Source organism: Eretmochelys imbricata, chromosome 7 (genome assembly GCF_965152235.1).
Source record: "Eretmochelys imbricata isolate rEreImb1 chromosome 7, rEreImb1.hap1, whole genome shotgun sequence".
Taxonomy (NCBI): domain Eukaryota; kingdom Metazoa; phylum Chordata; order Testudines; family Cheloniidae; genus Eretmochelys; species Eretmochelys imbricata.
In genome coordinates, this window is record NC_135578.1 from 19,091,751 (window position 1) to 19,112,762 (window position 21,012).

A 21,012-nucleotide genomic window follows, 5' to 3' on the forward strand; every position below is an offset into this window, starting at 1 on the left:
TTCATCTCTTTCTCCAGGCTGGGAAGATGGATGGGGGAACGGCCTTTGCTAGGAGTGTGAAGAAATACACCATCTGGATTTGACTGATGCCAAGCAAGAAATGAAATGCTGTGTGTGTGTGTGGTGCAAGCTCCTCTCGTGGGGGAACTATTGTTATTTCTAAAAAAAGAGAGAAAGGATGGTCCAATGGTTAGTGTGCTAACCTGGGACTTGGTCCAATTCTCTGCTCTGCCACAGACTTCCTGTGACTGTGGGCAAATCACTTGGTCTCTCTGGGCCTCAGTTTCCCATCTGTAAAATGGGGATAATAGTATGTCCCTTCTTCGCTGAATAAACACCTTAAAGACAGTGATATGCTCCAATACTATGGTATTGGAGGCCATATAAGTATCTAAGATAGATAAATGGTTCCAGACACCATGGTGATGGATACCTCCGATTTATGTATTAAAGTAACAACACATCAGATTATTTAAAAGAAAAGAAAATGGCTTTTCACATTTAGATGCTTTCGCTCCCAAGGAAGAATGCCACCAAATTTCGATTGTCAGCTCTTCGGGGCAGGGACGGTCTTTTTGTTCTGTTTTTGTACAGCATGGAGCACAATGGGGTCCTGGTCCATGAATGGGGCTTGTAGATGCTACCACAGTAACAGTGATCATAATGTTTCACTTCTGATTTTCCATGCACTGTGTTGCAGTGCAGGGTGGATTGTGCTTCCAGCATTTCAGGGGTATGTGGAAATCAAGAATCCAATAAAAATTCCAGTTTTCATTTAGTTTTAAAGGTAAAAAAAGAGCCAAGAAAACATCTCTGTTCAGATCCATTTTTGGTGAAATCACATGTAACCGTACATTTTATGCTTCTGCTCTTTGACAGTGTCACTTTAAGTGGAACCCTCTGTTACAAAAACAAACAGCTCCCATTTGTGGGCCAGAGCCTGCTTTCAGGACAGTCAATGGCAATTCTATCATAGATTTCAGTGGGAGCAGGGAAGGGGAGTGCTATGATGTTAATCAGCATGGATGGTGGCCATTGGGAATAGGAGCCTTTTATGTTGTCAGTAATAACTTGTTTTGCATGAAGAGCATTTAATTAATCTCAATGTGTTGCAATATTAATGAGTTTCTTGCCAGGGCAGATGTCTGTTCCCCGGAAGCTCTCATGAAGCTATGGCAACCTTCCTGCTTGTCTCTGTTAATCCTCCTTGGGAAGGGAATGTCCCTGAGGACAGACTGGCTGGAAGGAATGGAAGTCTGTCTGTGAGCACTTGCAGTTTTACCTTGTAGTGGGCTAAAGTGTTGAGTTTCTTTCTGCCATCCTCCACCACTGAAGTGTCATCAAGGTCCCGCAGGACGTAGCTGTCAGTGCTTGTGGCAAACCATTCTAAATACAAACAAGGGAGTTAATGCAAAGCCAGCCTGAGCAGGGCACGTGTACCTCGGCTGGGAGCAATGTGTGTTTAGACGCCACGTTTAACGTAGAGAACAGGTGCTTGGAGGTATTGGGGTCTCTGCTGTGCCATGTGACTGGACCACAGATGCCTCTCACAGGCCTGCAATAGAAAAGCTTTCAGGATTAACTTGAGAAGCGGAAAGTGCAATTTCCTGGTTTAGGGCAAGAGGGTGAACCGGGGCTGAGTCCACACTGGACTGTATGGTGCGGAGGGAGGTACAGAGGGTTCTGACCATCTCACCAGGTGCTCAGAGCCACTGCAAGTGTGCACCCCTATCAGTCCCCATCCGGCATAAATTCTCCACTGCGCACAGTACTCTGACCCGTTCCCGACAGCACACAAGAGGGAGGGCTGTGTGGTGTGGGCAGAGAGTATGGATTGCTGGGCCTAGGCTTCATTTTACCAGATTCCGGGCCCCAAATGCCCGTGTGCATCAGCCAACAGACAAAAAGCATAGCATTCCCGCTCTTCTGCAGGGTTACCTGGAGACATGAACTGGGGCATCAGCTAGTGGTGAGCAGGGTGAGGGGCAGGATTGCTACTTGGTTCACATCTTGCCTTCTGCATGGGCACTGTTTAGCGAGGCTTTGGCCATGGTGAATGTCACCCCTTCGTGGCTACCTGTGACATTGAATTTCAATGTCCATGTAATCTCCTCCTCCATTCTCCCCTCACTGAGTGCACTTGCTCAGTATGTCACCTACGGCCACACACACCATTCCAAGTCAATTGGGATGGGGAACAGGGCCAGGCAACACCTTGGCCAACTACTGACAAAGAGCTGAACAGGGCACAGCTGTTTTCTAACTTTTCCTTTCCTGGAGTTGGAAGTGCCTGCTGTTTAAGGGTGATCCATGCCAGGTGCTGAGAAATCCCTGGAAAGAGCGCAGTAACCTCAACTCCCACTGAATTCTTGGGAGCTAAAGGCATTCAGCATCTCACAGTAACAGCGCGTGGCAACAATACACAACACATCAGTTTAGGACAGGAAGTGAAGAAGGACGTCACGCCCAAATGAAGTCACATGGGGGGAATTTTAGAGAGGCAGGATGTGATAGCCCGAATCAGGCTGACTAACTCCTAAAGAAGTGCTGTAGGATCATGAATTACCACAAATGGGTCACAGCTTTATGTCTCATAACTAGAATGCAATGTTTATATGGTTCAAAATATATTGTTAAAATAGATAGTGTACACTATAGCACATTGAGCACAAATATAAGCAGGGGCAGGGACTCACTTTCACTATGCATTCGTACAGTCCCTACCACAATGAAGCCCTGATCATTACAGTACTGTCCTAACCACCAATAGCAAAACCTTCTTGCTAGTCTCAACTCCGTTCATCTAAACATATTTACAGCAACATTTCTGATCCAGTCACTCCAGCTACACAGATGCACTAGAGAACTATTATCTATTTGTTAGGGAGCCTGGAAAAAGAGATAGCCCACAGGTAGATAAAGGAAATGTCTGAGCCTATGCCCAGACTAGTGCCGGTAAGGTGATGAATGTTGTCCGTCAGTATGCAGATACAAGTGTCCGTAATTGAGAGTAAGGCAACCTCTGCTAGGCTGAGCAATACACACAGGGGCAGAGAGGAGGGCAGGGTTTAAGAAGGTGCAAGTTAAAGTACTCTCCAATGTCCTAGGCTTTTCTCCTGTCCACTTGCTGTGTACGTAACACGAACTTCTCCTGTCCTAACGTATAACACCTCACACATCAGTCAAACTAACTGGAATCTGGCCCTATGACTCATTCCCAGGGATCACTGTTCCTTCCTCTGGGTATGCCCTCTCTCTCTCCACCCAACCGGCCAATGCCAATGCCAAGAGCGGATGGCTGCTCTCCCTGACAGTGGGCACCATACTGTACACAGTGAGCTCCTTCACCCTTAAAATAAGGACTGGCATTTCTCAAGGGAAAAGAGTCTTTACCAAGGTCAACATCTTCTACTCTTGGCCACTGGGAGTATGGGACATTCTTGCAAAAAGCTTCAAGGATCTTCTCTTTAACTTGACTTAGAGTATCTGTGTCCATGACTCGAACACTCAGGGAGTCCATGCCGCAGCCTTGGAAAGACACATTGAGGTTCTGTGGGGAAAGGCAGAGTTAGGGTTGGGGTGATCTGTAATGGATGGGGATGATCCATAATGGGCTGTTGATTCCCAAAGGACACCAAGAGGTTGCAGGGCACGTACAGTTTTTATTGGTACATTCCATGCATCGTGCTGCTAGAAATCCCACTGAACAAAACCTCTGTTTGAGTCTCAGTGCTGGTGAAAGATGCTGATTTACAGCCCTGGAGACTGAGGGCCCCTATTTATTCACAGAGCTAGGGGTGCATGAGGAGCAACAGTGCAAGCTTCCCCCACTCTGCCCTGCTAAAAGGCCTTAGCCCTGCCCCACAGGGACCACCTCTAAGGGTGAGAGGGTTCAGTCTCCATGGCCCATTCATGTCCTTGGCTCCTCTGCTGAGACTGGTGACAAGGGAGACAGTCAGTGCCCATTGTTGTGGCTTCCTGCAATGCTATGAATGGACTCCCTCAGCTGCATAAAGGTTTTGTTGTATCAGATGCTGGGCCAAGTTTAGTACTGGGGTAAGTGGGGGCAGTGACATGGGAGTCGATGAAACTATGCTACCTTATGGAAAGGGTAAATTGTCTCATTGTGCATGACATTGAGAAAACGGTCACATCAGCCAATCACAGGACAGCAAAAGTGACGGCTATCCTCTTGGAGGACAGGACAGTGTGGAGCGTATCCTGTTCTCCTCTCTTTGGTGAAGCTACCAATGAAGTCAAAAGAAGAGCAACAGAGGCTCATGTTCTGGGTGTCCAATCACATCGCTCTTCCCAACACAAGTTGGGCTGATCCAGTATTCCGATTCAAATCCCACTTTCCAGTCAATATTGCTCCAGCCTCCCCTTCACCCCCCTAACACCACCAGCTTGATTCCAAACGAGCTTCGGCACCACCTCCCATTTTGCACCCACACTTTTATGAGTCTTGTTTTTGCATCTCTGTTAACAGCAAGCCTGAGAATTACGCCTGAGAATTACAGCTGGAACTTTCACAGGAGCCCAGTGAATTACAGGTCAATTGGTAAAAGGAATCTGCAGAGATGCAGCTAAGGCTATAGGGTCAAAACCTGCTCTCAGTCACACTGGTGTACATCTGGAGTAGCCTCACTGATTTTAGTGGAGCTGCTCCAGGTTTCCCCCACTGATATCAAAATCAAAATTTGGGCCAAGCTCTGGATAGGCCTGTCTACTGCATTCTCTGTCAGACTGATGGTAACAAAGTCTCTTTGGATATACATTTTTGTCTGAGTTATTCCTGAGAGGCATTTTACAGGATTACTTTTCAGCAGGATTCCTATAACATCCAGTACAAAAGCTTTCACACCAGACTTGCAACTTTATAGCTAGCAACTTCTCATTGGCACTGAAGTCACTGATTTGCCAGAAACTGTAGAGAGGAGACACTCTTTGTTCTTTAACCCTCTGACTGCCAGAGAACATCATCTATCTATTTAGCATCACCCCTGATCCGGGCCCATCAGATGGACTCTGCAAGAGCCAGGTTGGATATGTTCCTTGTCTAGGTTGTTGCATGCCTGCTTTTGAAACAGTCAGGGTCACCATTGCGCATGAAAAGTGTCTAACATGCACGATTATCACAATTACATGTGCAAACTGGGTAACAGCATTTGTAGAGGAGGGTGAATCATTTACATGCCCAATAATCTGATCTGATTGTGCGATCAAAGGAATGACACATGCAAGCGAGGTGCAACATTACACACGTACTTTACGAGTATACTTGCACATCTATCTCTTTTTAAACATAAGCCTCTAGAGTTTTCTTGGGCAAACATTTTTAATTGCATCTTAGGCTTTTGCAGAATCCTGACATGGCATCACGTGAGGGGTTCAAGACTCACTTACCCTTGGCTTTGCCTCAATGTTCTCTCTCAGCAGCCATTCTTCATTGAGAGTATACCTGGCTTTTCCCGTGATGGCATCAATGGAACCCTTGTTGATCTGCTGTTTGATAGCACAGAGCAACAGGAAGAAGGGCTCCCCAACTGTCTCCTGGGGAAAGAAAAGGAAAGGAAGTGGGTAACTAGGAATCAATTAAAGTAAATCCTTCAAACTACATGGTCCTTTAAGACAGGGTCTGCACAGATGCACCAGGCGACATAGTGATTTCATCCTGCAAGGTCCCAGACACCTCTGGAGTTGGAAGTGCCTGCTGTTTAAGGGTGATCCATGCCAGGTGCTGAGAAATCCCTGGAAAGAGCGCAGTAACCTCAACTCCCACTGAATTCTTGGGAGCTAAAGGCATTCAGCATCTCACAGTAACAGCGCGTGGCAACAATACACAACACATCAGTTTAGGATAGGAAGTGAAGCAGGACGTCACACCCAAATGAAGTCACATGGGGGGAATTTTAGAGAGGCGGGATGTGATAGCCCGAATCAGGCTGACTAACTCCTAAAGAAGTGCTGTAGGATCATGAATTACCACAAATGGGTCACGGCTTTATGTCTCATAACTAGAATGCAATGTTTATATGGTTCAAAATATATTGTTAAAATAGACAGTGTACACTATAGCACATTGAGCATAAATATAAGCAGGGGCAGGGACTCACTTTCACTATGCATTCGTACAGTCCCTACCACAATGAAGCCCTGATCATTACAGTACTGTCCTAACCACCAATAGCAAAACCTTCTTGCTAGTCTCAACTCCATTCATCTAAACGTATTTACAGCAACATTTCTGATCCAGTCACTCCAGCTACACAGATGCACTAGAGAACTATTATCTATTTCCTTAACAAATTTACATTACAGTACATCCCACTCACCCTAATGTTCATTTGTTAGTTCTTCCAAATGAAGCTAGTGTAAATTATTGCACATTTATATTTTTCTGAGCAGCACATGTACACATGCACACACAGACATACATATATGCACAACCCGGCCATCTGAAACTCTACCCAAGACAACTGATATCTGATTATTTTGACATTTCTGAACCATGAGATGCTAGAGCCTGTTCAATCTGCTTCATAATTAAGGCTTGGTGAGTCTTCTATTCCAAATGCCTTATAATTGCTAAAGCAATTAGTTTGATGTCAGTTCTGATTCTGCTGCGTCCAGTGCAGTAGATGATATGACACTACAGTATGGGTGTAGGTGGGCACACACCATCTGTGCCATGGTGCATATATTTAATTTTCCAAGGGTGATATTTCTAATGCAACTGGAAAGTTTATTTGGGGCTGCTGTGGAAGTTTAACAACTTTCTGTAACATTCTTTCTGAATGGGGTAATGTGCTAGTCGCCCCAAAGGCACATGCAGGAATGCATGGCTGTGCACTGGGAAAGGTGTTTAGGAGGAACTGGTTGTGCTTTTAAGGACTGGGAAAAGTTGCAGGGCTTGATTAGAGATGTGAAAATCAGACGGCATGGAGATGACTTTGATGAAAGGGAGAATTCATAGCCATCATGCAAGAGGATGACACTGAGGCCGAGAGAGAGTTTTGACAGGAACGTGCAAATGTCACCTGCTTGCATCACTATGTGATTTGGAGTTGGGGTGCCTATAAATTAACCTCATTGCATTCAGTGCTCCTAAAGCTGGCCTTGCTACGATGAATCAGGACTTTCTCTGTTTTACACAGCATGTGATCACGTATTTGTAGGGAACAGTCACAAATGCTCAGTTCAGATCTGGGATTTGAACTCCATCCCCTGAAAGGTTGGAAGGTGCTTGATTCCTGGATTTGGATTCAGCCTATTACAGAAAGAAGGGCCAATCATGAAAGCTGAATCTGGATCCTGGTTCAGATTCAAACCCTCCTCCCCGTCCAAAGTTTAGGACAGGTGGTTCGATCTGGTTTAAGGCTCATCTGTATCCACGTATCATGCAAGAAATGACTGCCAGTTCTCAGACTCTTCAAAAACCTCAGCTAGAGTTAAATTACACCTTAGCCATAAAGCTGCCTCCAAAGCCAGCAAAAGCTTATTGTGTGAGAGTTCTGCTGGTAGATTAGCTATTTACTACTTCGTTCCAACCTACTATAGTGTGTTGAGTGAAGCTGATCATGTGGCAAATTTTTGTGTACATGAACATACCATGGAGAGAGAATGGCCCAAGAAATAATTGAAATGGGTATATCAGACTCTGCTGTAGCATAAAGGATAATGGTCTAACACCCAAAAGTAATAACATAGGAAATAAACTACAATGCTCAGCCTGTTAGATTCTATTTCTGTGTTTGGCTCTTCATTTTTGAAATCCAGAAACTGTTGTGGAAATCTGCAAAAACATTAATCAGACAGAAAATTTCAAAGATTGGAAAAGGAGGCTGGCAAGCAGGCACTGAAGATAAAATGGCTAACTTGGAAACCTGGACTATTGTTGGGAAAACCAGTTTGGAAATGAGTCAAAAACTGCCTTTGGACTCAGCTAGTTTGGGGGAAGCAGTTGAACTAGCAAAGATCAGTGCTGATTCAGGAGAAAAAATAGATTTTTTTTCAAAAAGCACATTCTCTCCCCCCCCCCCATGAATATATTTTAATTATACTTCTTTTAAAATTTCTGACTGCCGTGTTATGGGTTCTTAAAATTATCTTGGCACCAAAATAACTTTATAGTAATAGAAAGCACAGTAAAGGTTGGCATCGTTTGAACTGTTCCATGCATGATGTATGGGGATTGGTTTTTATATGCCTGGATTTCAAAAGTGACTTGGAAAAAAAATTAAGATTCAGAGCACAGACAGGATTCACATGTTACTCCTGCATTAATGAGCTGATGTGTCATTAGAGATGTCCTTCTGGGAACATATTACAGACATTTCCAAAACGCTTGAGCAATGGAAAACTCCTGTTTATTCCAAGTGCCCAGTACTAGAAAGTTCCCACCAAAGTTTCAGGCTAAACGAGCGCTTGCCATATGAGGACAGAGGGTACTGGATGTTAGAGATGGACCCAAGCCAAAACCCCAGATCCAAAGACACCCCATGCTGTTTTGGATTTCCACTTTTGGACTGACTCCCTATCTGTGTCATGGAGAGAACCAAAACCCAGATCCATCCATCCCCACAGGTTTTGGGGAAACTGGGATCGGGACCGAGGGAGGTGGTGGAATCTCCATCTTTAGAGGTTTTTAAGGCCCGGCTTGACAAAGCCCTGGCTGGGATGATTTAGTTGGTGTTGGTCCTGCTTTGAGCAGGGGATTGGACTAGATGACCTCCTGAGGTCTCTTCCAACCCTAATATTCTATGATTCTATGACCCAGATCTGAACATTGTATTTCAGGTCAATTTCTAGCTAATTACTGTACCATTAACTTTCATTTTCACGTCCTCTCCATGCTTACTGGGTCTGTCAGGGACTAGACAGCAAAGTGCTGAAATAGCACTCGGGAAAGGATCTTCTTTCAGTATTTCCTGTATAATCATAAGTATGCAGTACTGACATGGATAGTTTCACCAAAGATCTCCAGCTCAATTCTGCAGTCAGTTCAGATCATTTGGATAAGCTTTGCATACACATCCAAACTTCTAGATACTTCTCTGACCCTCATCCAAACTCCAAACCTCCTGAGATTTTGCCATCATATTTTCCGAATCTACCAAGGCAAATTCCCCCTTATCATAATGATAATTCCACTGACTACAGGGGTGCTGCATTAAACTTAGGCTACTGGTGACTATGGTCATTCTGAATTTTGTAAGGGACTCTTCTCCATTTGCAGACAGCTCCTCAAATCTTTCTTTGCTGCAACTCAAATGGATGGGCTGTTGGGCAGAACATTAATATAAAACAAATGTTTAAACCGTGTAATGTTAACTTATGAGGGAAAATACAAGCAGTTGGAATTTTTGCACTGTACAGTGTAAGGGGCCTTTTATAGCAGCTGTTTCAAATAGACATTGTGATTAATGGGTATAATTCAGGAACTAAAAACAGACCCATCGTCACATAAGTCTCATGGCCCAGTGCTACAAGGGGGCTGGTAAATTTCTTTACCAAAAACCGGCTGTGTAAAGGGAATTACATTTGTTTCACAGACATTAGGTGCACAATGGAGGTGTCTATCACTGGTAATTTAAATCTCAGACTTTGGGCCAAATCAGCATTGGTGTAAATTCACCTGACTTCAGCAGATCTGCATTCAGTTATGCCAGGATTTGATCCTGAGACCCTCTTTATTCCTGCCCTGCACAGTCTACTTGTCTGGCTTTGGGTTCCTCTCTTTCCTTTACCACAATCAGGCCCAGGCTGGTGTGGGAGCATTCTCCTCTGGGAACTCCTGCCACCTCAAATGGACTCCCTAGATCTCCCCATCTCTTCTCTCTTTTCACATCTCTGCAGGAAACACACAGTTTTCCTTTGACAGTCCTCTAACTTCTGTCTCCCACTGCAAAGCATTCTAGGAGGGAGATGAGTAGAAAGACACTGTAGAACAAGGCTGTGTTGCACTGTAACCACAAATGTTTATTTTTCAGAAAGAGGGAAACACTCTGTGGTGAAAAGTAGAACAATTGCTTTTATTTTCATAGCTTCAGGCACACCACATAGATCAAGCGGTGGAACAAAGCCACAAGTGAATTACGTTAGCCTGTCCCGAAGGAGGGAAAACCAAAAGGGTCAGTCTACTTCTCATGACAGAGCCTTTTGTGTTATGTAGCGCAGTGAACACTTTTCATCTTTTCATGCTGGAAGTCAGCTCTCTCAAGTAGGCCCAAACTTGTTACTGAACTCACTGGTACCAAGGAATTAAATTCTTTAAAGATATAATAGCTTCTGCTAGCGAACAGAACGTCCGAACCACCAACATATACACTCCTCAAACCAGCCTGAAGACTGCATGATGCAGACAGAAAAAAACCTCTAGCACAGCATCACCTTCTCTTTCTTAGATGCCAGTGTCCCTGTGATTGAGAGAAGGACACAAAACAGATTTATTTTTTCTAAGTGTCCTAGGGCATGGATGCCTGTTTTTCAGTGGTCAAGTGGGCTGTGATATCTGAGGCTTCAAAAGAAAAGTTAAATAAGCAGCATTTGAACGTCCTGTATTTGTGGGTACTTTAAGGGCCAAGCTCCCCAAAAGTGACTAGTGATTCTGGACACCCAACTTGAGACACCTTAAAGCGGCTTGATTTTCAGTAAGTGCTGAGTGCTTTCCCTTTAAGGTATCTCAGGTTGGGCATCCAAAAATGGAGGCATCTAAAATCACTAGGCACTTTGAAAATCTTCTGGTCCAAGATATTGATTGTTATTATAGCTGAGACTAGACCAAACCTCTAGCAGGTCTGGAACATGGCCTGCAGTTTTTAGCCTAGTGAGGTGGTGACCCTGTCAGATTTCATAGCTTCAAGCTAGATCAGTACTTGGTTAAGACACCTAGATGTTGCAGAAAGTTGTACTGGTGGGTCACTAGTTGGTGCTCTTCAGAGTCCCTGCCACATGGGGGGTAGGGGCACTATGTGGCTGGAGGGGCCACATTTTTAATGAGATGTCACACTTAGGTGCTAATCACCCAGACAGACAAAATTACAGCAACTGTGATAACTACTTAGATGGTTGGCCTGTTTTTCAGATGTGCTGAGCATCCACAAATTCAGCTGATGCCAATGGAAGCTACCCGTCACATTTATATTGCTAAACAGTACATGTAAAGGGACTTGACAGCATCAATGGCTTGCTAGCCTTTCTTCCTCTTCATCTGCCCAATAGCCAAGAGCTATATTGCAGCTAAAGGATGGCTACTGAGGTGGTACCATCCCATTTCAGCCAAAGCAGCTCACTCTTCAGTTTCTTGCTATCTGCAGGTTTTCCCCAAACTCCACCAGGTCAGGTCTAGGCGCCAGAGCTCCACACAGTTACAGCACTATCACAGTCGTCATTCAGTACAAGTTTCTATTGATAACATCTGTCTTTTATCTTCCTCTGTATTGGGATAAAGCCAGGGTGCAGATGGAAGGAACAAATCATTTACAAGCCAGCTTCATGTTTTATATTAACATCTATGAATCACAATCTGTGGCTCTCTCTCCTATTACAAAGAGCTGGATCCATGGACCAAGCCCTATCTTCAAGATAAACTTCCAGTCCAATTTGATGAGCAGAAGGTGTGATCAGTAGTCTCAATTCATACAGGTGTCAATTGGTAGCTCTCTCACATTTGTACCGGGACACGTAGGAACTTGCAAGCCACTTAAGAACCGCAAGCACTTTTAATTCCCTTTATAAGCCATCCAAGACCCAAGTCCTGTATGATAAAACTCAGCTTTTTTCTGAGAAAGCTGTCTTGCATAATGCTCATTTCCAGCAGAAATTAGGCAGTTGCTCTGAGTTGTATCAGATGATGGCACATTTTCTTAGTTTCATATGTGGTCTTCAATCAGTAACTTTTTGCATATGATTTAACTATATGCACAAAACCAAAACCCTAAATCTTTACACTTTACAATTCCTGGACTTCCATCACCAACCACAGGTATAGTTCAAATTTCCTTAAATTTGTGATATATTTCACATCCTGGGTATGTCTTTCAAACTCATTGGCATTTTAAACAAATTCATTTTGGTCTTTTTTCTGCTCCTTTAGTGTTCACTTTTTGCAAACATTTGTGCCATTGACTTTTAATAGCCTGAGCACAGGTTGGATTTGCTTCCTGTGGATATTCACATCAATAACCCAATGGATCAGCTAAGAGCTTATCCATCAGCGATCAGAAACAATACCATCTGATTTATTTGACCGACCACAACTAAGCATGAGCTTGAATTATGAATAGCAAGCTACAGAGTAAAGAAATATGGGGAAAAAGTCATTAAACAACATTGAATGGCAAATAAAACTGAGAAATGAGCAATCTGTTCACAGGGATTTCGTGAACAAAAAAAGAGGCCAAAATTGAGCAAATGAAGGAGCTGTCATAAATTATTTCCTAGTGGCCAGTAGGTACTGTATATATTTAATTGTTTGATAAACAGAGATAGGCCTGGATCTATATCCCAACAACCCCTGAAATCTGGTCCAGATACAGCTTTTGATTCTGTGCCTTGAGTCTCTCTCTAATTTAAAATATACAATTGATGAGGATACTCAAAATATAGGTAACTACACTATGGGTCTGAATCACCAGTATTACACCAGTGTAACTTCACTGACTTCAGCAGAATGACTTCTGATTTACATCCAAGTATGTGAGATCATCATCAACAATGTATTTTAAATACACTGAACTATGTTAGAAATCTATCTAGGACAAGTTTTCAAAAGCAAACTACAAAACTGCAGGCATAATTTTTCATGGCTAAAGTTTGTGTGGTCAAAATCCCTGACTTGTCCATGCAGGCAGCATTTGTATATGGAAATCCAGTATTTAGCCATCGACACAATTTGCGTGGAGAAGATGTAGTGTGTAAGCAGAAGGCTGTTTCTTCTGTGGATGCAAAAATTAGACTGTAGAAAAATTAGTTCAGCAAGTTTGCAGTTTGGGTTGAAGCCTCTTGGAAATGAACAAGGAATGACAATGGTCTCAATTATCAATATTATGAAATCTGAATCGAAATCTCAGAGCCAAACACCCCGGAATTTTGGTGAAGTTCAGATCTGGAGCTAGATTTAACCTTCTCAGCTTTGGTGCCTCTCTAGTTGGGAGTCCCTAGTGTTCCCACGGTCTTGGTTAAAGAGCACTTCTTGGGTTACCAGAAGAGATTTTCAGGGGAATAATCTCATCTTGATGCACTGCCATCCCTATTAATTCTAGTACTTTTTCTGATTGCAATTATATGAGCTAGTAATACTAACTACAATAAAAGTATGTGGACTATCAATCCTCAGGCTTCAGGTAGGGTTGCCAATTTAGGCTGGATGTATTCCTGGAGGTTTCATCACATGACATAATCTTTAATTAAAGATTAATCTTTAATTCCTGGAGACTCCAGGACAATCCTGGAGGACTGGCAACCCTAGCTTCAGGACATAAAATGATCATCAGCTGGGACTGAAAGAAATTATGGTACACATGGGCATATTATAGTACTGATCCCATGGTGAACACAATAATTATAATTACTATACAATTGGAGGAAATCTGGGGTGTGATTTTCAAAAATCCTTAGTTACTGGCCTAACTCTAGTCCCACTGAAGTCAATGGGCATTTTCCCATTTACTTCTATGTGATCAGAGTTAGGTTATTGCTCGGTTCTTCTGAAAATCCCACTGCTGAAGCATCAGGAATTGTCAAGTGTTGAAGACAGAACATGGAGCACAGGGACCATTGGTGTGTTCTGATATTGAAGTTATGTTCTTTTATATTACAATGGATAGATCCTTAACAACAGGATGAGAAGAACGCTTTCAGGGATGGAAATCCAAGTCTACATCCTCTCCTGCTTCTCAGGACATGCTCTGTTTGACAGATTCAGAATGGCAAATACACTTTGGGCTTAAGAATATCAACAAGCAACTCAAAAATGTTTCTCCTCATGCGTTACAGGCTTCTCCTCAGTACTCTGTGCCCTTGCATTCAAAATGAAGAAGCACTGAACCATTGAAGGGTGATTGATGGGGCTGTGCAAACTGGCTTTTTTAAAAAGAATTGACTGGAACTTCTGTCAAAAACTCAAGCCATTTTGGCAAACTAGCTTTTTTAAAAAAAATTATTCCCTCACGACTTTGCTCCACACCTTCCCACTGTATGGTGAAAAAACTGTTCCATTGGTGATTCTGGCCCTGAAAAACTAAGCCATACCAGAAAGCTCAAGGTAAAATTTGATCTCATGAGATTTCCAGCCCAGAGACAGAGATAAAAGTGGAGAAACAGTGGAACTTTTGGCTGCCTGTTCAAACTGAACTTTGGAGTCTATTGAGTTTCACCCATTGCTAGTGACTAGGCTATAAGAAGTCATCTCAATGACTTGGTTTAACCAAACTCGTAGACACTTTGATCACCAGCTGACCTGTCTCTCCCATATTACACTCAGGTGGTCTATTCATAGCTAGAACAGCATCCATACTTATTTCTCTTACTCTGAGAAAGCTGTACATGCAGATGGACATCCAATTGGTGAGCATCTTTTCCACCACAGACTCGGTCCTCCTCAGCATAAGCTTAGGGTTTTTGGAAGCTGAAGCATCTATGAGATCCACCAACAGGTCCTTCATGATGCTAGTGTAGTACTCCAGTTTTCCATGTAATGCAATAGTGAGCAAGGAGGCCAAGTTACACCTGAAAGAAGAGTTATAAATGATCCTAGGTTTGATTATACACGACAATACAGTCAATTGGCATCAAAAGAATTCAAGGCCATGGCAATATACCAGAACCTTTTCATGACACCTCTCAAGTGCGTTGACTTTTCAAACTCTTTCAGTGCTATTGGTTCTCATATTGGATCATGCCACTCTTTAGTGGTATGAGATGCAAATCATACAAGACAAAACTAATCACTGTACTTTTTGGTGCTCCCCTGTATAACGGTGCAGTTTTACAGCAGAACTTCAGAGTTACGAAATCCTTGGGAATGGAGGTTGTTTGTAACTCTGAAATGTTCGTAACGCTGAACAAAATGTAATGGTAGTTCTTTCAAAAGTTTACAACTGAACATTGACTTAATACAGCTTTGAAACTTTACTGTGTAGAAGAAAAATACTGCTTTCCCTTTATTTTTTTAGTAGTTTACGTTTAGCACAGTACTGTACTGTATTTGCTTTTTTTTTTTTTTTTTTTTTTTTAAGATTCTGCTGCTGCCTTATTGTGTACTTCTGGTTCCAAATGAGGTATATGACTGACTGCTCAGTTTGTAACTCTGGTGTTCGTAACTCTGAGGTTCTCCTGCACATTCTTCAGACTCTGACATTCAGCCAATAAGCCCGTGTGGCTCAGCCTTCAAATAAAATGAAAGGAACTCTACAGAGACCAGATGGTTTTGGGTTTGGCAACAGGCTACAGAACCTTTAATCTCCCAGGCTGTCTAGCCTACGTCAGCAGCGGGAAAAAACTGTGCGCAGCGGCCTATGTGAAATGTGTTCATTGATCTCTGTTAAGTTCTTGGTAGGACAGGTGTCCATATTCCAAAACTGTCACTAAGTGGCACCCTCTCTGGTAGTCGCAGCAGATAAACCGGGGGCACCGTGGAGCCTGACCTTCCCTCTGAGCCTGGAAGTGCTCCTCCTGGGTCAGGATTAGGCAGGCGCTGTGTAGCACACCTGCTCTGTGGGTACATAGAGGACTTCAGACTCCACGGCTGGCTGTCAATGATGCTTTCAATGCTGCCCTTGCCCCAGGAAGTTCTTACCTGTCTCTAACAGCAAAGTCCTTCTGTTGCTCGAGAGCATGGACGAATACGATGAGGAAGTGCTTGTTGTTGAGCAGGGTGGAGAATAACGCGATTCCTTCTTCCATGTTGGGCCTGCAATTTTCAGGAATCTAAAGAAAAAGTGGGGACTTCAGTGAGGAAGCCACAGTCCATTGCTTTATCAACCTTTATCTTATCTGACACATTCTGAAGTGCCTGGCAAGTGTAAAAACACTCGGCTGGAATTCTCTCTCCCTGAACCCCATCTGATGTATGTTTCTTATCTAGATAAGAATTGACTGTGGAGGAATGTGCAGCAACTGCACTTACATCTGGGCCTGCGGGAGTCGCTCTCAAACTCATTTACAAAGAGACTGTAGACTGAAATTGGGAAAATATGGCAAACCTCCCACTAGGAAAGCCTAGGGATGATCTTGTCAGCTGTGATTCTGCAGCCACAGAGCAGAAGTTCAGCAGCTTTTGTCTCCTATCATCAGCAAAGGTTGATCAGCTGACACGCCTTGTTTTTCTGGCTGTTTGGCGTATGCAAACATCCTTTTAAGCATCACAAAAAAGGACGTAAGCTCGAGCTTGTGTGAAAATTTTTGGGAGGCAAAAAATGCAAATCTGGTGACACCAAAACATTTAATGAATTCGGGCTGATTTTGTAGAATTGTTTAGGTTGGAAAAACAATGAAAATCAAATTCTGAAAAATTTGAAACGTTTTGGTTTGACATTTACAAAACAAAATATTTAGATTTTTTAATTCAAAATGACTGTTTAAAAATTTCCTTTAACTTTATTTTTTTTAAATTATAAAATGTAAAAGTAAGCTCAAAATCAAAACAAAACATTTCATTTTGAGTTGAGCAAAACTTTGTTTGACCCAAAATGAATTTTTTTTCTTGACTTTTCTATTAGCTGAAAATTTCAAAAACATTTGTTTTCAGTTTGACCTGAAATTCCCCTTGCCCCCAACCCCCGCCAACGTTTCTGGAATTGCCAGCATACTGAAAAATCTGTTATTCACTAGCTTTGATATAAAAAAATAAGACTATGGTTCGTGACAGTTAATAGCAGTTGTTTATCTCTAGGCTACTCACTTTCCATTCTCCCGACAGCAAGGGATGCGTTTCTTGGACCTGACACCCGACCTGTGAGTTGAGCTGCTGGTAAGGCAGAACGTAACGCTCCTCATAGAGCGAGGAACACTGCAATAAAACAGAGCCATGTGGAGAAAAGGGTAAGCAAGACCGGATTCTTCACCACACTTAGAGAGGGCAACATTGTTTGAGACATGAACAGTAATGTCATCGGGATGTGAGGCCACCCATCAGGAAGGAACACTTTGGTATCCTTTAACAGAGCCTTTAAAAACTTGGCCAGAGCCTTGTGAACGAACAGACACCACAAAAGTCAGGGGTAGGCAGATGTCTTAGCAGAACAAGATTGTTACAAAAAGGAGATTATGAACAAACTAATACGACATCTACAGAATCTTGGTAGAGAAAGAATTACAGGGGAATAAGTCAAGGTAGAGGACTATGGGGTGTTTAAACATATGTAACTTTTGAAGTAGAATGGAAATATACTGAAATATCTTACATTCATATAGCAGCCTACATCCTAAAGAATGTAGTGCCCAGGTACACACAGGGGTGGACATCTTAGAAACATTAATAGTAATTGGCAAAAATTGCAAACAAAAATCATCATTTCACTCTCTGCCACAGAAATGTAATTACTTCTGGGGTGAAATATGGCAGCTACTTAACAGTGCATAGCAACACTCCAAAGCAGCTGATGACTGGAAGTAAGGATTGCATCGTGTCTGGTGTGAAACTGGAGGGGGGGGAATTCGATACGCAGACTGGAACTGGGCCAGGACACTGGGGATATTGTTTTTCCACCTGTGAAAAAGTGCCAAGGGAATTTTAAGGATAGTGAGCACTATCTGCTTGTGCCCTGAGGGGCATCTCAGTGAAACAAGTTCTCCACATCCTCTGGAGGACCCTCCCCAGGTGGAATGATAGTGGGATACCACCTCAGTCTCTTCCCCTGGGAGTGAAACCATGCCTGGGCTCAGTTAGTCCCACCTGGCACAGTGGTGCGCACCTGGAACCAGTAGCGGTGTCTCAAACCGCACAGCTAAGGAGGACTTTGGTTTTGCTTCTCATCTCAGAGACAGCACCTGCAGCAGCATGGCGGCACCCAGTTACACCCTGCTGGTGCACTGGTTCAGCACTGACTCAGAGGGGAGTGTCTCACCAAAGCAAGGCTCCCATCCAAGTACTGACGAGGCCTGACCCTGTTTCATAGCCCGAGGTGCTATGGCTACGGTTTTTATGATAATTAAGGCTGAAATAAATGATAGAAGCTGAATAACTGTGTTGTACGGTAAACCTTTACTGGGAGAAGACAGAGCCATGATTTAGTTGAGAAGGAATTTGAGTGATTAGGTGTGTATGAAATGTGGGACTGTCTTACTTTGGGGAAGAATGTCCGTGTCACAAAGTGCTTGTACTCCAGGAACGGGATCCCCTGGCTGCGGTTTAACTCCTTGGTCAGGTCTGTCATGTCAGTCTGAAGTTCAGCAAAACCTGATCCAAAGAAACCCAAAAACTGAAAGGGCTGAAATAATCTAACAGCCAGAGCAGAGAGTGACAAGCCTGGCATTTGCATACAATATACTCATCATCTCTGCCTCTTCATACCCTTTTCCCTGGGAGGCAATGGACTGTATCTGGGGCTTAACTGTCAGCATTATGCACCAAACCCTGCAGTTCTTACTCAGGCGAGACTCCCACTGCCTCCAAAACAAAGGCCCTGCAGGGTTTGGTCTATAACACAAGGGTTCCAGTGTATTCTATGGAGAGTCACAGACTGAGAAGACAATAAGTGAAGGCACCTGAAGCTCTTATCCACTGTTTCTCCAAGCAGTAACATACGGCATTTCTGTAGCTCCCTGCACTGGAGGCTCATAAAGCATTTTATAAACATTAATGTTATCTCATACATATCATTATCCCCACTTTACAGCTAGAGAAACGGATGGTGCAGAGATTAAGTGACTTGCCAAAGGCCACACAGCAAGACAGTGGCAGAGCTGAGAACTCTAGAGCTAGATCTCCTGACTCCCAGGTCTGTGCTTCAACTACTACGCCATGCTTCCTCCCACTGAGAAGTACACCTTGCTCACAAGTCCCACATAGCCCAGGCGATTGAAAGGAAGCTACAGAAATTCAGGTTGTAGCTCCTGGGCTTTTAACACTACTATAAAGCACGAAGAGAAGCTGTTTCAATCAGATTATTCAATGGGCATCCCTACTTTTCTGTGGGTGAGTATAAGGTGAAGGAAGCTCCTTTCCTTGCACACACCCCTGCTGGGTTCTTACAAGTCCGATTTCAGTTTTGTGGCAAAAGACAAATAAACCTGGAAACTCCAGGAGCGGAGCTCCTTTGCCTCCTCACTCCCGTCCCCACATCTCCTCCTCCTTCCCCAGTGGCAGTTACCGACCTTTGCGGATTTCCTCTCGGATCTGGGACTCCATCTCCTCCATTTGGAGCAAGGTTTTCTGCCAGTAGCGCTCTGCCCTGCGGCTCTTAGTGCAGAACACAAACAGGCCTGGGGAAGAAAAAGGGTGGGGGAAAGCTTAGAAGGTTAGGCCCACAAGTGAAGAAGAATACTGTAGGAAATTGAAGCTAGGAGTAGAGAGGAGTTTAGGTCAGTAGAATACAGACTGTGAAGTATATCTACACAGAAAAAAACCAAATATTCATTTTTAGTTTAACAACTATGAAATAAATACACATCTGATCAGGCAGCTGCTGATTATTTATAAATAAATCAAACCAGCTTGAATTAAATGATCACTCAACGACTATCATATTAAATTTAGGCCTGCACATTACATACATTACCAGACTTACTGCATGTTAATGAATTCCATCTGATTAATGAAAATGTGTGTGAAGAGGTTTAACACCTGTTTGTAACGTGTGTGTCCTTCAGCACTCTTATGCCTCCAGAAATATGTTTCCAATGATCAGTAGATTATTTAATAAATAAAGTATATAATAACTTCTATTAAAAATAAATGAAATCCTTATTGGAAACACTTCATTTTCAATGACACAATGTTTTTCTTGCTGCAATCATTCTGGGCATGTGAAAAGATGAACTAGCTAGATGACACAGATCTGTTTTCAACAACTTCCAACAAGAATGATGTCCAGACTGGTAGACTTTGTTGTGTCTGCTCCAGATATGCATCCTTTACTATGGTTAGTAGGGTCTCCATGATTGAGTTCTACCTCTCTCGATTTTTTCCTTCCCTCAGTTATTATATTTTATTTAACTTTGTGAAGAATTTGGGTGACAGAGAAAGGGGCTTTAAAATTAAAGAAGGGCTCAGACTACAAAACTGAGCTCTAGATCCAGCTTGTGGACACTCCACAATTCAGGGGTGGGACCCATCCTTATATAAAATAAAGTTGGGAGTGTAAATCGTCTAAACTTCCATGTGTGAAGGCAATGCCACAGAGCTGAAGGGATCAGTGTGGCTCAGGGATGTTCCATTCCCTTACCTACGACAGACAGCAGCAGCAGGATACTGCAGATGACTATGGAGACTATGATCGCTGTCTCGCCTCCCCCAAGGTGCAGCATAGCAATCGTCTGGTTGAATTTTCCAACCTGGATCTAGAGAAGAATACAAAGGAAAAAAAGTCACCCAGTAGTTAACAAGCAACTAGGAGATCAGCAGGAACTTGCTACAGGGGGAAACGCTTTGCAGGGGCAAAAGATCACAACAAAAGAACAGAACTGGCAATTTGCTGGCTCAGACATCTTTAGTCCTCATGTGTGGGTCCAATGTCAGGGCCCATGAGCTGCTCTTCATGGCCAGGCCTGCAGGTGCTCTGTGTGTGGAAAGGGTGTCACCTAACAGGGCTGATTTTTCTCCCACATACACCAATGTAAAACAGGAGTAACTTCAGTGGTGTTGCTGGAGTTACACTGGTGTAAATGGGCATGACATACAGCAGGCTCAGGCCCCCTGCCTCTGTTTCGCCAACTCGCAATGACACATACATGTGATGCTGAGGCTGTTGGTTACCAGGCAATATCAGGTGTAAAACTCATGTGGATTCAAGAGATAGTGGCCACCATCCAGTGTGGTCAGGGAGAAGCTGAGCTGTAGCTCACGAAAGC

The 21,012-nt window shown here is 43.3% G+C and overlaps 1 protein-coding gene across 1 annotated transcript in view; it reads right to left on the reverse strand.

Moving 5' to 3' along the window:
• The window catches only part of PLXND1 (plexin D1), a 122,734-nt gene that overhangs the window by 21,358 nt on the left and 80,364 nt on the right, over window positions 1-21,012 (reverse strand). Inside the window, exons 20-28 of the mRNA XM_077822615.1 lie at window positions 20,388-20,502; window positions 19,318-19,425; window positions 18,288-18,400; window positions 16,904-17,011; window positions 15,800-15,930; window positions 14,532-14,730; window positions 5,407-5,553; window positions 3,394-3,550; window positions 1,283-1,386 (exon numbers count right to left, since the gene is read on the reverse strand). Of these exons, the coding sequence (XP_077678741.1) occupies window positions 1,283-1,386; window positions 3,394-3,550; window positions 5,407-5,553; window positions 14,532-14,730; window positions 15,800-15,930; window positions 16,904-17,011; window positions 18,288-18,400; window positions 19,318-19,425; window positions 20,388-20,502 (1,182 nt within the window). The remainder of the gene's footprint in view (window positions 1-1,282; window positions 1,387-3,393; window positions 3,551-5,406; window positions 5,554-14,531; window positions 14,731-15,799; window positions 15,931-16,903; window positions 17,012-18,287; window positions 18,401-19,317; window positions 19,426-20,387; window positions 20,503-21,012) is intronic.